This window comes from Parasteatoda tepidariorum, chromosome 4 (assembly GCF_982258835.1).
Source record: "Parasteatoda tepidariorum strain Cologne lab strain chromosome 4, Ptep-v5.0, whole genome shotgun sequence".
NCBI classification, from domain to species: Eukaryota; Metazoa; Arthropoda; class Arachnida; order Araneae; family Theridiidae; genus Parasteatoda; species Parasteatoda tepidariorum.
In genome coordinates, this window is record NC_141758.1 from 99,832,922 (window position 1) to 99,850,749 (window position 17,828).

At 28.1% G+C, this 17,828-nt stretch overlaps 1 protein-coding gene across 9 annotated transcripts in view; it reads left to right on the top strand.

The window, feature by feature from the left end:
• LOC107449699 (uncharacterized) overlaps nt 1–17,828 on the top strand; it is a 39,512-nt gene that overhangs the window by 6,394 nt on the left and 15,290 nt on the right. For 5 of the 9 annotated variants that reach the window (XR_015433220.1, XR_015433221.1, XR_015433219.1 and 2 more), the window contains 4 exons: nt 4,206–4,327; nt 6,083–6,228; nt 13,000–13,083; nt 17,403–17,667. Coding sequence is in view for 1 of the 9 variants with exons in the window: in XM_087161817.1 (XP_087017943.1) it covers nt 13,053–13,083; nt 17,403–17,667 (296 nt within the window). In the remaining 8 variants the exon portion in view is untranslated. Of the gene's footprint in view, nt 1–4,205; nt 4,328–6,082; nt 6,229–8,791; nt 9,016–9,553; nt 11,502–12,999; nt 13,084–17,402; nt 17,668–17,828 lie in introns of those variants that run through there. The other 4 variants (XR_015433223.1, XR_015433225.1, XR_015433226.1 and 1 more) reach the window with 4 other exon arrangements.

Here is a 17,828-nt window from a genome sequence, read left to right on the forward strand (position 1 = left end):
AATTTTCGTACAAGGTTTTTAAAAGTCCTTAATTTTCAGTGTCACTCTAATTGATAGAAAATTTTTTTCAGTCATACAAGAATATTAAGAACAAAAAGTTGTTCTTTTATCACCAAGAATGAGACCCTGCATCAAGGGTATAGCATTTTAGAGAGAAAAGAAGGGATGAGTGCAAGGAATGGGGAAGAAATCATACTTTTCTTTCAATAATAAATTGTTTCTTTTATTAAAAATTCTTTTTGTTTAGAATGGTACCCCACGAAGAAAGGGAATCATTTTAAAAGAAAAAAAATAGGGCGTGGACAAGAAAGATACTGCACGTGGAGGAGATCCTGCTTTTTTCGGGGGGGGGGGATAATTCTAAGGTAATTCATTTCGACTGGTAGCACACATACTCATAGTAACGAAGTAAAGCCCTAAAAAAAGAAGTAACCAAAAAATTTATCCATTACGGAAAATATTTCTGAAAACTGTGAAGTATTAAATGTGCATAATATTTCAATATGTAATTAATGACTGAAAATTTATAAAAAGCAGTATCATTTTTAAAAATTTCCTATTGGACTAAAACGTAAACAGTGCTGTAATAAACAGGGTTTGGAAAAAAAGAGAGATTTTTTTTTGAAAACTCCCAGCCTACCTAAGTTTTTTCCTTCAAAACACTTGGGTTTATCAGGTTTTTTGATTTAAAAAAACCCAGTTTTTTTTAGATGCATGATTTGCTTCTAACATGACAGTTAACAGGGCTTACACGGGTTTGGGAGAAGAAGGAATGTTGCAATTTTTCCAAAAATCAGGAAAATTCCTATATCATACCTGGAAAATAGAGTTTCACTTTTTAATGAAACTTTTCTATTTTACAATTCTCATTCTATTATAGGTTTTTGCTCACAAAATTTAATTTTTGATATTACAAATTTAAAAAAATCAAAGTTTTCTGATGAAAAATTGCATGTATAGTTACTATGGTTAGTATTTATAACTTGTTTTGTTGCATTATAACAATTTTTTAGAGGTTTTACATTGTTACTCTATTATTTTTATTTCTTAAGGACAAACAGTTTGTTATATAGAAAATTAAATCTAACTCAATTAAAATATCACAATTTTTTATTATAGTCTATTAAAATAAAATTTAAACTTATATTTTATTATTAATTATTTTGTTCGGTTATAACATTGCAACTAATATTCTGTTTTTTTTTCTGTTTTTTTTTTCTGTTTAATTTTTGGCTTTTGGTTACTTTAAAATTAGTTAATCTTCTTTGCCAGATTATTTAGTAATATTGTGCGAAGATAATTCCAAATAACAGTTTTGGATAGAAATGACTGGAAATAATTTTATATAAAGCTAATTATAAAAGTAAATATAACATATTTGTCTTTTAGTTATAATTTCAGAATGGTTAAGTTACATTCCGTTTTTAATGTGTTTTTTTTTTAATATAAAATTTTACATAATAAGGTGATATTAAGGATTACTTTATAATAAAAGAATACTACTTGTAGCTTTAAAATTTTAATTTGCAATAAAAAAATTATTAAATCATAACAATGGTAAAGAATAATATTAATAAAGGATGACAAAGAAATATTACAAGTAAATTTTTTTAAATGATGAAAAGAAAATTATTTCTTAATTAAGGAGCCTTCCCAATTTTCTAGCCATAGAAATGTGCTCTCAACTTTGAAAAATAGTTTTAGACCATTTTATTTATATGGAATGATATATGAAACAGCTTAGTTCAAAGATTATAAAGCCTCTCGAGCATAATAGTTTTTCTATCCTAAAGAAATTTTCATAAACTATTTGTTGCAATGAATTTAAAAAATATTAAATTAAGATTTATGCAAAAAGAAGTGGAACAATTTTAGGTGTTTGGATATGAGTAGAGCCTTTGTATTTACTTGGGATAGAACTTAATTTAACATGACATAGTTAAGGAAACTCTAATTCAACTTTTTTCTATTTATTATGTACCCTTATAAATGAAGCATTTTATTAATAGACGAAAAAAAATTGGTTGGGGGGGGGGGGTAACTAAATATTTAGCTGGTTAGCCTGCAACTGAATATGTTATGCATGTCTAGCAGCGAAATATAAAACTTGTTCTAATAATTTTTTTCAATGCTTTCCCCATATCTCTTTTTTTATGTTTTTTTTTTTAATATATGAAAAAAATTGCAAAATAATTTACATAATTTCATTTCATAAAAACTGATACTTTTTTTATAAATGAAGTAGTTCATGGGTGAAAGTCTTCTGTCCCCAGGACGGATTTCCGTCTTTCGAAAATGTCCTCTGACGGAAGTAAGACGGAAACAAGACTGACTCGAAGACGGAAATCGGAATTTTTTTTCTTCTGTCCTTAAAAATACTTTTTAGGTCTATGTCATTGGTCTACTTTCTTATGTCCTATTGTTATTTTATCAAAAGACAGATGAATAAATATTTTTTGTACAGTATTTAAACTTGATGTATTATGGTAAAGCTTTCTTAGATAGTTTGCATATGTCGAGGGGGTATTGTGTATGTTAGGTATTTCAGTCAAAAAATTTTCAGTCTTGGCCTTCTTTCCAACTTGCACCCATGAAGTAGTTTGATTTAATTTCTAATTTAAATCATTGTAATCAGTCTTTAAAAAAATGCAATATTACTGTCATGCTAAAAGTTAGACACTTATAATGAAAATTTTATTAATAACAGCAATAATTATATAATTTTATATAAATAAAAAATGTTCGTAGGGTTTAAGGACCCCCATTGTCCTTTAAAGAACAGTTATTTTCAATTTTGATTAAAGTGTATCAATTTTATTTTTATGTTAATATGCTCTTAAAATTAGTTGAATAAATATCAATTTATGTTTTAAGTTAATTTTTCTTTAATTATTTGAAAATCTTGTTCTAAGCTCAATTATTTTACTTTTTAAGCAAAAACTACTGATCTTGTTCAATAAATTTTGAAAAACCCACCTTGGAAAGAAGTCAGTTTCTTTAAGTGGGTCCACTCGAACAAGCCCGATCTGGGTTCGCAAAATTCGCCCACTTTGGCAAAGCCTGTTGATAAATACTGGATATGGAAAGTCGTGAAAATCATAGAAAGTCATGAATTTCGGTATTGGACAAAATTTGTCATGATTTTAACTATTTTTGAAAAAAAATCATGGAAAGTCATGGATTTAAGTCGCCGAAAAATCAAATTTTTGAAATAGAATCCCCCCCCCCCATTTCACGGTGTTCCGAATATCTGAATTTCTAACAAAATCCCCACTCACACTCATATTTTATTAAAATATAAAATGTTTTTATCATGTTCTTTGAAAATTATGATGTTCTTTCAAAAACTTAAAGAAAAGACATCAATTCTAGAGCGAATTATCTTTTAAACTTTTGTGATTTTTGAATTTTTATTAGTATTTATTTATTTTTTATTTTATCAATTTAAAATTCTAGCTGAAGCAAGCCAGTCATTGACGAATTTTTTTATTTATTTCGAAATGAGAATAGAAAAATCAGGAGTATTTCTTTCCTTTCCGATGCACAAGAAAAGTATCTTTAGAGTATAATTCTGTAGGAAAAAGGAAAAAAATTATTTGCTTTTGTATTTTTTTCAGCTATTTTATTGCTTCAACTCTTTCTTTACTTTGTTTTTTAAATTTAAAATCTATAAACATGAAGATGCAGAGTATAATAGATTTGGTTATACCTATCATTTCAATTAAAATTATTATAATGCTTTTGTGAATTTATTGTTGTGTTTTTGTCGCAAAAAAAAAGTAACTTCGTTAGGTCATGAAAAATTCTTGGAATTAGTCATGAAAAGTCATGGATTTGAAAATCTGTATAATTGCTGTATAAAATCTAAAATATAGCAGATATCCTGTAAATATAATTGTATCATTACTTGCATTATAATTGTTTAGTTATTTATTTTTTAAAAAAAAAAAGTTAAATAATTGGCTCTGTCACTAGGGGTATAAGTAAACTTAAGGATAAACAATTATTATTCTATGTTTAGGGTCCTTAATTTTTTAAAGAAATCCTTAATTTTTTTTAAAAAAAAAAGTCCTCAAAAGCTCTTAATTTTGGCTTTGTTAAAAAAGTGGGAACCCTTTAACACCATCACAAAATGTCATAGACATCTTACAATTGAATGTTGCTGTATAAAATAATGATGAATTAAGTTGATAATCTTCCCACAGGTTGCAAAATTTATTTGCTGGTATAGGAGAAAACTCTTCTGTGTTATGATGTCTATTACAATTGGGTTCGAGTAACTAGACAAACTGATGGCATTCACATGGTGTTTTAAGATTTAAGTAAAGTATGCATTTCTTTTCTTCATGTTCACTGATTAACTAATTTTTTGCTCACTTTTCATGTACAGTACAAAACCTGTTATCCGGAAATCAGTAAACCGGAAAACCAAAAAACCGAAACAAAATTCAATAAATTTTCCGGCAATTTTTTTTTTTAAAATCTTTTTTTCCTCATAAGATTTTAGGATTTTTCTTTCTCTTTTGAAAGAGGTTTACCTTACCATCATTTTGGAAATAATCATTAGTGTATTACTTCGTTTTTTCAAGATTATTTCCAAATATACTCCAAATAACCAGATAATCGATTCCCTACTGTATAAACTATCATAGCTGTTCCTTACTTTGTTTTAAACGTGTAATATAAAACTATGAAATAGTCTTATTTTCATTTGTAAGAGACGAATGTAAAATGCACTCTCAGGTAAGATGGCAAATCTAAACTGTAAGAAGGGTGGGGGGAAGAGCACCTTTTGGAGACGATACCAGTCAAGATTACGCTTACACTTTAAAGTTTGGTCAGCAGAACGATCCAAATTTTGAACCTCTTTATGTTAATGCCATATTTCGGGAACTTTTCAAGTAAATCAAAAAAATTTTGCACACAATTATACAATTTGTGTGTCATAAGATAATTGCATGCACAGCACAAAATAAATTTTAGTAAATATTTATTAATTTTTAATATTTTATTTAAAAATAGTCGAAGAAATTTTGAATTGTAAGGTTTAAAATTTTTTTATGTCATTTTAGAGTATCTAATTTTACATAGTAAAATGCAATATTTGTGTGAAATTGGTTGAATAGAGAAATTAATTGAATTTCAGAAAAGTCATATATTTAAAATCTATGGATTTCTGCCCTGACCAAACTATGGGGTCCATATTTCCTAGATTACAGTTACTCCATATATTTTAGTGGTCAGAAATCTGAATCTATCGAAAAAAAGGTATGTTTATTTAGAGAAATTAAGTTTTTGTATCTGATTTCGTTTCTTAAAATATTGTCTGCTCTCATTAGATCAAAATTTATTCTCGGGGTGGCAGTGTTTTCATCATAGAAAAAAAATGGGTGACAATTTCTCACCCTTTCTCAAAAACAGGGTGAGATTTCAGAAAGTTAAGTGAGATTTCTAAAAACTGAAAAAATACAAATAGACTTGGAAAAAAAATCATTTCTTTTATTATAATACATTTTTAACGTCTTCTATTTTTTACAGCATTGAATATTTTTGCTGCATCATCATAGAAGATTTTGCCTTTACTAGGTATTTGTCCATCTTACATTAGTGCATAAAAAAATTTGAAAAACCATACCTACAGTAAACACGTGGTTGCAGAGAAATGTGTTCTGAAAGGGGTTCCGTGATTCGGAGGGGTTGTGTTCTGTTGTTCGAAAAGGTTCTGAACAATACCTACTGGTAAATAGGGAAGCTAGATAACGGGGCAAGTGTTTAAAATAATGAAAGATCCAGGAAGAAAAGCGAAACTGATTTTATTCTAAATGACGTAATTCGAAGCTTTTTCCAAAATGCGAGAATTTCGCGAATTTTGAAATTGATTTATAGAGTGCGCGAATTTCTTGCGGTAATCATTTTTTAATGCGAGAAAAGAAAAAAATATGCGAGATTCTCGCGCTGTAGTGAAAACACTGGGTGGTCTTTTTTTGTGTGCATTGCACATTTATTGAATTAAAATTTTTATCTACCTATCACCAATTGTAATTTTTATTACTAAAAGGCTTTAAATTTCTTTTTCTTCTAGTTAAAGTCATGGTTAACTGACCTGAATGTGAGTACTGAGAAACTCCAGAAACTGCTATGTCTTTTGCTACGTTTGAAGTATTGCTTGAGTCAAAGGTTGCGTAACTGGTTTACCTGCATTGAATAGGAACAGTATTAGATTCAAATGTATGATTTTTATTTAATGTGTTTAAAAATTTCGATCAAATATTGCAGGGCTAGGCTGAGTCACTTTTCTCACTTAATATCACTATCTTAAAAATTGTAATTTTTATTCAATATTTTTAAGACTTGTCTCACTTTTTTTAAATTTAATTTCACAACTCCCCCCCATTTCAATCAAAAGAAATCAATCACATTTCCCTAAACCTGTGATATTACAATCCTCTTGCTCTCGTAAAGAAGGACTATGGGTGGGGCATAGAAGAGTATTGAATATGTGAAGAAAAATAGGCAATTTCCACTTTCAAATGAATTCCTCTTGAAATGCAAGAGAGCCATTCACTATATAGAGGAATGATTTTAGTCATCATCTATCATAAGTTTCATTTTTCTATCTACTGTGAAGTATGCAGTACATGAAATTTTTTGTATTTCTCCTTGAATTGAATTTTCTTTTCCTGTAGGGTTCATACTTACCTTAAATGTGGTTAATAGAGCATATTTTTGCATCATAGAAATTAAGCACTCGCAAAAGTTCTTATTTTACATTAAAAGTGCTTTAAAGCTTTTCTTCAGAAGAAAAAACGTAAATGAAATTTTATCTTTTATTGCCCATTGGCAGAATGGGTGTTGTTTTGGGTTTGATGTCGTGCACACCTTATTTGGACGTCATCACACTCTTCAGCTGTGCTCTAGAATAATAGTTAACGGTGTGCATGTGTCGTTATTGCATGCATTGCTACTGTTTGATAACTTTTTAGAATTATTTTTTTCACTTATTATTTAATTTTGTTATGCATTAAGTTGGTGAGTTTATTTTTGTGATATGGGATCAGAGAGATTCCATAAATACTTCTTGAGTTGTGAATAAAAGAGAATTTCATCATTTGAATGATATTTTTGTTTTTATTGTTTTAATTAAGAATCAAAAATTCTTACCTACAGTTCAAACTGGATCGTTTTAAATACTAATTTAGGCGAATATCAAAATGAGGAAGGAAAAAAAAAAATTAGACAACAACAATTTTGCCAACGGTTAACCTGTGTTTATTATTATTTTTTTCCCGTTTCAAATATTCAGATTTTTTTTTTTTTTTAGTAAGATGTTATTATGTCATGCGAATTTGAGTAATCTCTTTTTGACTTGTAATTTTACTCCGTTTGATGTTTTTTTATATCAGTTGTTTTTAAGAATTTTTTCTGTCTTTTCTATGTGGTTTTTTAAATTGTGCTGTTTTTTATACAATATTATGACACACTAATTTTAAATAAAAGAATTTCAAATTGATTCACCATAAATTTACTTGGTTTTATAATTGTTTTATCTGTCAAATGATCGACAAAGTTTCTCCCAGTTTTTTTCTCCCATGGTTTTTTCAAATCTCCATGTTTTAATTAATATGATGTTTATTATGTGACATGTATTACAGTAACAGCTATTTGTTAATGATTTATACGAAAATCATTCCTGGACGTATTTGATTTCATTGGGATTTCTTATAGTCTTATTTCCAGTCGTATTCTGGCGAATTTTTATAATTTTTTCAGCCCTTTCCTCGTGGTTTTTAAGTACGATGTTATTACTACTTGCCTTTTTCACCTTAAAGTTAACTTTTTTTAAACACTTTATTCAAGGCGATTATGTTGTAAATTAATGTTGTTTTCTGACAGTTTTTGCATTAATTTAATTTCATATTAATACGGTGTTATATTTTTGATTAATGCGATGTTGTAACGACAATGTGTTAATGATTTATTCAAAAATCACTTTTGGCGGTTCTATCATGATTCCACTTTTTTTCCATGAGAGTTTTTTCAGCCATATTTATTTTTTTAATAATATTTTTTAAACAATGTTATTAGATATGCATATTTCGAATTTAACCCCTTTAGGATAATGACCACATATGTCCAGTTTCTCACATGTTTCCAATTTTGATACTTTAAATACAATATTATTTTTCATTTCATCAATCGCTTTGTGCCACATTCGTTTTGCACCATTTCTATTGTAAAAGTACCTTTTTTTTGTTGCAATAATAGTTATTTAAAATTTTTTTTTCAGTTCTTCACATTGTATTTAAAAATACATAGTTTTTTGACTCCTGAAGAGAAAACATCTCAATAAATGTGTTTTGACTTTAGATGATAGCAACAATATTTTTGTTGTATACTTTCACTGCTTCTTTAATATAATGCTTTAAGCTATAGCAGCTAAAGTCAAACATGCAACTTTTTTTTTTAGTTGGGATGTTAATATTCAGGCGGGATGTTGCCTGAATATTAACAATGTTTTTAATTAAGTCACTATTTGTCACTTTTTAAAAAATTTTAGTCACTTTTTTCACTACTTTTTCTACTATGACTCGCACTGAGCCCTGAATATTGTTATTTATTTATTTAAGTGGAACTATTTATTGAGAATAACATTAGTTATGAAAGAATTATTCTATTAAATGGTGATGAATTTTTAAAAAAAAACTTTTTTTTTTCAATTTAAGTTGACTTTTTTCCTTTTTTTTAATGTTGAATTATTAAATATTTTAATCTTCAAATTTTTTTTCTTCAGAAATACAAAAAGAGACTTTTACCATACCTGCCAAGTTTCCTGTTTTTTAATGAAGACTCCTGTATTTCACAATTATCCCCTGTTTACCCGTATATTCTCAAATTTCTCCGTATTTGTTGCAGAAATTTGGCGATGAAATATCCTCTGATGGCACAAATACTTCTTATTCCTTTATAGATGGTGCTATTGCCAGTACTGCAGTATGTTGGGTGTTAGTAGTTTAAGTAATTATAAATAATGGTTTAAAAAATCTTCTTTAGATTAAGATTTATATACCTATTTTTTACTTCACTAAATATAAGTGCATAAATTATTTCCGATTTTGACTTACATGATTATGCATGGTGTATCAAAAATGTACTCTTAGCCTAAAAAATGTTGCTAGTAAAATGTCTGTTATTTTGTTTCTCCAATGTTGGCAGGTATGCTTTACTATCATAGAAAGAAAATGTTTTTAAGGCAAATGTTGTCATCAATCTAAGAGATTATAAAAAAAACACATAGTGTGTGTCATCTGTGTTTATTTATCATATATCTTTGCTCTGCTTTTTAAAAGTTGTAATTTTTTTTTATTTTATAAATGTGTTTTAATACATTTGTAAAAAATTTTTAATATTTTATTACTCAGGAAAGTTTATTTATTTATGATTCTACTTTTTTAAGTTCATGCTTCCACTTTCTTTTATGGATGATATATGATCTTACTTTTTTTTTTTACTTAAATGATTTAATTTTATCATTGTTTTTTATAAATATCAAATGATTAAAATCATGATTTAGGGTGCTGATTTTAAACAATTGATCCACATTGGTAGAAATTAACATGGTAATAACTATTGTAAATTTATTTTTAGTTGGTTTAATCATACCAAATAATTGCATATAAGTATTGTTTTATTTAATTTATTGAAGAAGTGATAAATATCATCATCTTAGTGGGTCAGACAGCCCAATGTGGGCCAATGCCTTCCTCTGAAGATTTCTCCATAACGACTTCCAATTCATGTTTGTTTCCAATTCTTTTCATTAATTGCCAGAAAATCAGACTGCACCGAATCAGCCCATTTCAACCACTGACTGTCTTTCCCACTTTCTTGTTCCTATGAGTCTATAAAGCAATATCTTTTTCCTGTATTGTCATCACACATTAGAATCACATGAGACATCCAATTCATTCTATTTATTTTTTGTCTATTTAATAATATCAGGTTGCTTATAAATCTTGTACAGTTTAAAATTAAATCTTCTCCTCTAATTATTGTTTTCATTTACACCTCCAATTATACTCCACAAAATCTTTCTCTCAAATAGTGTGATACAATTTTCCTCCTGTTTAGTCATTGTCCAAGCTTCAGAAGCATATGTCAAAACAATAGTTTCATAAATTAAGAGCTTTGTTTTTCTAGAAAGAAATCTCAAAAAAATAAATATATAGGGGTGAGTCGGGTAGCCCCGCCCACTTAAGGAGTATTGCTTATATTTCCGTTTAATACTGAGTAATAATCAATATTTTTGTATGTTTCTATTGTTTTATCATCTAATTAAATAATGCAAAAAGAATAAACCAAAAAAAAATAGTTTAACTTAAAAATATAGTAAAAATAGAAATTTAAAAAAATATGTTTTTCATCTCTTTTCAAAATATGTCGGGTAGCCCCGCCCACTTACAAAAATTATGTTTTTTGACTGTCTTTTCAGGTGTAAATGAAAATGACCAATGTATTGACTATAGATAAACCTCATTTATCATTTTTATTACAAAATTATTTTATTTATTACATATTTATATACTTTTAGTGAATTCTATTATTTAGTAACAATAATTTAATAACAACAATATTTGTTGTTAAAAATGCATATAACATTCAAATTTGAAGCAATAAAATAATAATCTTTGCAACCGTAAATTTATTGACGAAATAAAATTGGGTGGTGATAACCGACATCCAATTTTTTTGTAAATTTGTAATTACTCGAACAATTTTTCACATATAAACTTCTTTCTTTGTGCAAATTAAACTTAAGACTACATACTTTAATGCTGTATGTATAGAAAAAATTATTTTTTTAGTATTAAAATGAAGTTTAATCTAAACATTCAACCAATTTTTCTTAATTTCATGACTACTGTATTCAAAACTATTGTTTACCATGTTACCAGCTGCATAAATACTTGAAACTTTGAAAATAATCTTTTTTTAATGTAACAATTAATGTCCGATGGCCCATTGAATTGAAAAAATATTCTATACATATGAAATTGACAGTGGGCCGGGGTACCCGACACTCCCCTACTTGTAGTAATATAGATCAGAGTTTTTCAAACTTTTTGAGTCACAGAGCAGCTTTGTTATTATAAATTTTATTCTCACAGCTATTTACTGTTTTTAATAAATTAAACAGCAAAATAGCATTACATTAGTAATGTAATGTCGGTAAATAAGATTTTATAGTTTTATATTTATCATATGCAAACCAATAGATCCCAATTTATTTATTGTTCTCGACTGTTTATGATTTCTTTTTTTTCCTTTACTTTCATTCCTTCTAAAAAAAACAAATGTGTATGATGAGCAAAATGTCATACTTTACTGAGCTTATTTTAAGTTAACATTTCTTAAATCGACATTTTTTTCCGAATACTTTTCCTAGTAAACATATTCTTCAGTGTAAACAATGTCTGGTGAACTAGCTTCAAACTTTACTTAATGTAATATAAGTTAAAATTTATTTACAATTTTTCTTATTTACTAATTAGAAAGTGAAGGTGAATTAAGCTTCATACTTTACTGAATGTGTTTCAAGTTAAAAAAATGTTCTTTGTAAACTAAGTCTGGTCATCGGGAGAACAGGGAAAACCTGGAATTGTCAAGTAATTTTATTTTAACTCCAAAAATCGGGTAAGAATGCAATTTTTTGCAAACATCTGGAAAATTCCTAAATCATACCTGGAAAATAACTAGTCTTTGAATTGTCTATAACAATAATCAGTTATTGAAATTGGAGATAAATAATTATTACAATTATTTGTTGTAAAAATTTCACAGTTTAGTCAAACTGATGACTTGTTCCTATCCTTAATTTAATGATTTTTTTTTTGCTCACAAAATCTAATATTTGGCATTATAAATAAAAAAATTCAAAGTAAAAATGATGTAATGATTGCATGGTATAAATAAAATATTCGCGGCATTTTCATTGAAATTTTCCTGATATACCTAGAAAAATCAGGGATTTTTTCCTGAAAATGAGTGACACTTTATTCATTTTGTTTGTACTTTATTAAATACAGTCAAATCCCATTTTAGCGAATTCCCTGGGGGCCGAAGCAATTGCTAATCAATAACAAAAAATACATTAAACCGATATTATGAATTTCAACATTAACCAAAATTATTTTGTTACATTGGAATTTTTTGCATAAAAAAATAATAAACATTGCATTTGTTTTCAGTTTTTATCTATTTGTACTCTACTTGTAGAAAATATCAAATCAATGTTTTAAGAGCTCACGAAAACAATTGAATTAATGCGAACAATGGATTTATTATCACTTACCTATCAGAAATTACGTAATCCATAATTTTTTTTCGTACAAGTGATTTAGAAACATTAGAAATAACCAACTTCTCAAAATTATGTGCATTTTCAAACAACTAAAATGGAAATCACTCTTTTGAAAAGCCCCATGTATTTTTACTTCTTCAAACACGATCATGGGTTAGGATTTAGTCAGCTTATGGTAGTCCCTTCCGAGTAAATCGTCCTTTTTGACACATCCCTTTCATATCTAAAACTTTTTATTTTGAAGTGCAAAGAAATTTGAATTCTGAGATCATTGTTTAAATTTGAAGAATGGATATGTGTTTTGATCATGAGAGAAAATGAGAAATGTTGCTTACTTTCATCTTTGTTAAATCGGATTACCAATTTCGTAAAATCGGTATTTTTAATTCATTGTTTCTATAGAGATTCATTTAGGGATTCTTAAAATATTCATTGAAATTTTTGCTATTTTGGAATTTGACTGTATTTTCTTTGATGTAAATAATGTCTGGTGAACTAAGCTTTATACTTATTTGAATTTAAATTTATTCTCCTTTTTTTTTGTATTGAGTAGATTCTTCAATCATTAACAAAATAACTAATTAAGAGTTGAAAATAGTTAGTTACTATTTTAATAAAAATTAGTGTGTTTATTTCATTAGTGAGTTGGCTGCCAAAGTAAGGATTGAATTACTTGGAACTTACACTAAAGACAATGCTTCTCAAGCTGGAGATGATACTTATAAGTAAGCTATGTACATTCTTAAGTTTTTAGTGTATCGCATAATTATAACACTATTTGAATTGAATGTGGATTAGTTCCCTGCGGCAGAATTTTTTTGAGTTATCTGTAACAAAACTTTCTAGCACTGATATCTATCTGCAAGACACTTTTAATAATAACAAGCATATATGCTACTAATTTAAGTAACAAAAACGTTGTGTTTACAAAAAAAAACTATAATATCTGAGGTCTGTCTAGGTTTTTCGGAGAGGTACCTATTTTGCAAAAATTTAGACATATTTTGTGAAAAATTATATTGAAAAATCATCACAAAAATGTAGTAAAAATATGAATTTATCGTTTTTTAAGGTATAAAAAAATAAAATTTTAAGAAAAAGTATTTTGTGAAACTATCGTTTTTCGTAAAGTTGAATTTGTGAAGAACCGCTAAACGGTAGTAAATTAGGCCTGGGCAGACCCCTGAATATGTACTTTTTTAATTGAACATGTAATAATTTTTTATTCTAATATTATGAGTGATATTCTTGCATTTTGTTGGTGGGGAACGCACAAATTATTTCCTTCTTCACATTTTGTAAATAATCATGGCATTAAAAATAATGAAATCCGTAGTGGTCATTGCAATAAAAAAGTTCAATGATGAAATCACACGAATCAGACTCCTCAAATGCATGTTTCGTTTCCAGATTGAGTTGTTGTATTAAAAAATATCAGATTTGAAAACTATGGAGAAATCAAAAGCAATAACTGCTAAAAATTTGATAGAATCAGTGCCTTCCTTGAAAAGTAAATACTCAAATGCACGATTCTAATATTTTTATTGTTTAAAAGATATCGGGATATTTAAAAACCATGTGAAAATCAATATCGATGACTGCCAAAAATACAATCAAAACATTATTTCGATTTACAATACAATCAGCCTAAATTGAACGCGTCAAAAATTACTTATCTAAATGCGTGATTCAAATATTATGTGTACGTTTCTGTAGAAAATAAAAGTAAATTTACTCTTAAAAAGAAAGATTTTTCTTTTTAGGAGTAAATTTTTTATTCTTAAAAAGAAAAATCTTTCTGCAAGAAGTCTGTAACATTCTGCGACAATGTCGCTGCGATTCTGCCACGAGATTTATACTAGGTTCTTAGAAATCATTATTGTTGGAAAGAAGTGACTTGTTTTTCCACTAGTCAGCATAAAAAAAATAATAAACGGGTTGGTTGTCAGCAAAGAAAAATTTATGGTTTAGAATAAGATTTTAATTAAAGGTTTAATTTTTCTTAATTCTTTCCAGGAGATTTTTCTGTTGTGGTTGTAGTGCCTTTTGATTCTTAGTTTATTTTTTTATTTTTGGAGCTTATAAATTTAAATTATAAAATATAATATTTTACTAGACACAATTAAACAGCAACTTACAAATATAATTCAGTCACTATAATCACAAAAAAATTTATTTGGCTATCTAGACATTTTCTTTATTTTACAAACAGCACCTTTACTTAGTTTTTTTATTCTGCTGTAGAATTGCAGAGACAGTGAAAAGAAAAAAGGGCTCAAGGAATAATACAGTACCTGGCTGTATTATTGGACGCACTATAAGATTCTGTCGTATCTTTTCTTTCGTTTCGGACTCATTTTGTCCTGTGACTCTCTTTTCTTCTTTATGCGTTGTACGCTAGAAACCTTTTTGTAATATTTTGGTGTTGGAAAATATTTTAGCATTCATGAGGGCTACTTAACTTTTTTTTCGTAGTGAAATTTTGCCTTTTTTTTTTCGAATTATGAAAATGTTCCATTTGATTATTTAAACCCTGCACACAAAATAAACAAATAACTGAGTAGAACAAACAGGGTATCCGCGCACCTGGAAAGTCATGAAAAATCATGGAAAGTCATGAATTTCAGTATTGAACAAAATTTGTCGTGAAATGTCATGATTTTAACTATTTTTTAAAAAAAGTCATAAAAATTCATGGATTTAGGTCACCGAAAAATCTAATTTTTAAAAAGGAAGTTACTCCCCCCAATTTAATGGTGTTTTAAATATCTGAATTTGTAACAAAATCCCCACTCACAGTCATATTTGATTAAAATATAAAATGTTTTTATCGTGTTCTTTAAAAATTATGGTGTTCTTTCAAGAAATGAAAGAAAACACATTTATAGAGCGAATTATCTTTTAAACTTCTGTGATTTCAGAATTTTTGTTATTATTTTTTATTTTTATTTTTTTAATTCTAGCTGAAGCAAGCCAGTCATTGGCGAATTTTTTTTATTCCCTAATGAGAACAGAAAAAACAGGAGTATTTCTTTCCTTTCTGATGAACAAGAAAAGTATCATTAGAATGTAATTCTGCAGGAAAAAAAAGTTTTTTTTTTATTTTTTATTTTTTTCAGTTATTTTATTTCTTCAACTCTTTCTCTACTCTGTTTTTTAAATTTGAAATCTATACATATGAAGATGCAGAGCATAACAGTTTTGGTTTTACCTATCATTTCAATGAATGTTATTATATGTAGAAAATAATAACTTCGTTAAGTCATGGAAAGTCATGAATTAGAAAATCTAAAATGTAGCAGATACCCTGTATAAAACTGGAAAACCTGTGACTGAAACCTTTTTTGCACTTGCTTACGTTGGTGAATTAATTTTTTAACATTGTAATGCAATATGTTAAAAACAAATATAAATAGGAAGTATATAAAAAATCTGAATAAAAACCCATTACATGTCTGTTTGAATATAAAATTATCGCATATAAACTCGTGTAAAACATGTAATTATTAAAAAAATACAGTGCGTCTAATAATTTGGCTAGGTTTGGTAGGGGACAAAATATTTGAGCTTCAATTATTGAGTATTAGATAAAGTTAACTGTTGTAATTACAGGAATCTCACAATTTCCGCTCCTCTGTAGTAGAATATGAGATGTGGGTTGCAAATAAAACGAAGAAAAAAAATTTTTGAAGTGAAAATAGTGCTGTCCTTTTCTTTTAATAGCAACCTTATATGAGATTCATGATGTCATCAACTTGTTCAATTTAAAAATGGCATTTTTATTGTAGTGCTGTGTTGCACAACTTGTGACTCACAAATGGTCAATGTGAAAAAGTACTTAATTTCAATACATATAATAAAAAGCGTTTTCTCATATTGTACTTAGATCATTTTGTTGACTAACAATTTTTGAATTCTACCAACAGCAGTTTTAATATTTTATGCTGCATTTTAAAAAGCGTTTTCTCAAATTGTACTTGGATCATTTTGTTGACTAACAATTTTTGAATTCTACCAACAGCAGTTTTAATATTTTTTGCTGCATTTTCTGACTACATCTCAACTTCCCTCAATCCTTTTCGAATCTTTGTTTACTCGCGATACTAGAATACTTTCTTTATTTTTAATTATTTATAGAATTTTAATTTTTAGTTCAAGTTATTTGTTTCCTACATCATGTTTGTTATTATTATTTGTTGCTATTTGTTTTATTATCAATAAGGAAAAATAACAGTCTTGATCTGAAGAGTCGCGTTGATTCTGGTGCAGATCGACCAAGACTTGTTCGAAAGAGAAATAGATTTTATGAATATAACTGTCAACCCATCAATGATAGGCGTCAGGTATCTAGAAATCTTGATTTCCAAAAAAGCAAAACAAATAACACGAATGACACACAGGCAACTTACTCTTTGTCACTTTATAGGGACAACATGGAAAATATAGGGAATTAAAAAAGCAACTAAAATAACAGTGAAAATGCAGGGAATTTTTAGTTCTTCCATACAAAAGGGGATATATACAAACAGAGAATTTTGTTTCTTATTTTTGTCTTTTAAAGGATGATGACCACTCAAAGCGTAATCTATGGGGTATTTAAGAATGTTCCAGCTATACTACGGCATGGCATTGTTTAAGTATGTTCAGCTGTTCCCTTTTTTTTCTCATAAGTTTTTCCAGCAATTAAAACTAGAATAGTTAACCCTATATAGCTCACTCAAAAGCACAGCAATTGTATTTCCTCATAATATATTTTGTACAGGAAAAACACGGAATTTTTTTTTTTCCAGATTCGAGTGACAAGCCTGGGTACTGTAAAACCCTTTTATTGTGGTTGCACATTAATCATGGCTCGTAGCGTTTAATTTTTGATTTTGAAACATTTGGTTTATGAAGTGCTAATTTAGTTAGAATGTTGTTAGCTCTTGTTAATTATCAGGTGAATCAATTGAACATATCTGAACAGATTACCAGGTGACATTGTAGAATGCTATTCATATTTTTTTTTTTAACGGCAGGCACTGAACTTTCGTTCTTTGCCTAGGAAGATGCAGGAGGTGTTACTCATTTAACGTTACCCAGTGGGCACCTGTGAACCTAAGTCATGGAGGCGAGCAACATTACCCACGCCACACTGCCACATACCCGTTTATAGAGTGGGCCACATTCACACATCACACAATAGAGAACACCCACAAAGAGAAACATCCATGCCCTGAGCGGGATTCGAACCCGCTACCATTGGCTTCACAGTCAGGCACGCTGACCGCTCGGCCACCTGACCATGGGTACCACTCTTCAGGACTGAAGTGAGTCTTGAGAAAAAGTCAGTGATCTAAATTTTGTCCTCCAATTAATATCTATTTTCAATTTATCTTTCAATTAATTTTTCCAAAAATGTTTTTTTTTTATCTTAAAAAAATTATAAAAATAATATTTGTAAGAAGTAAATAAAGAAATTATTACTTTT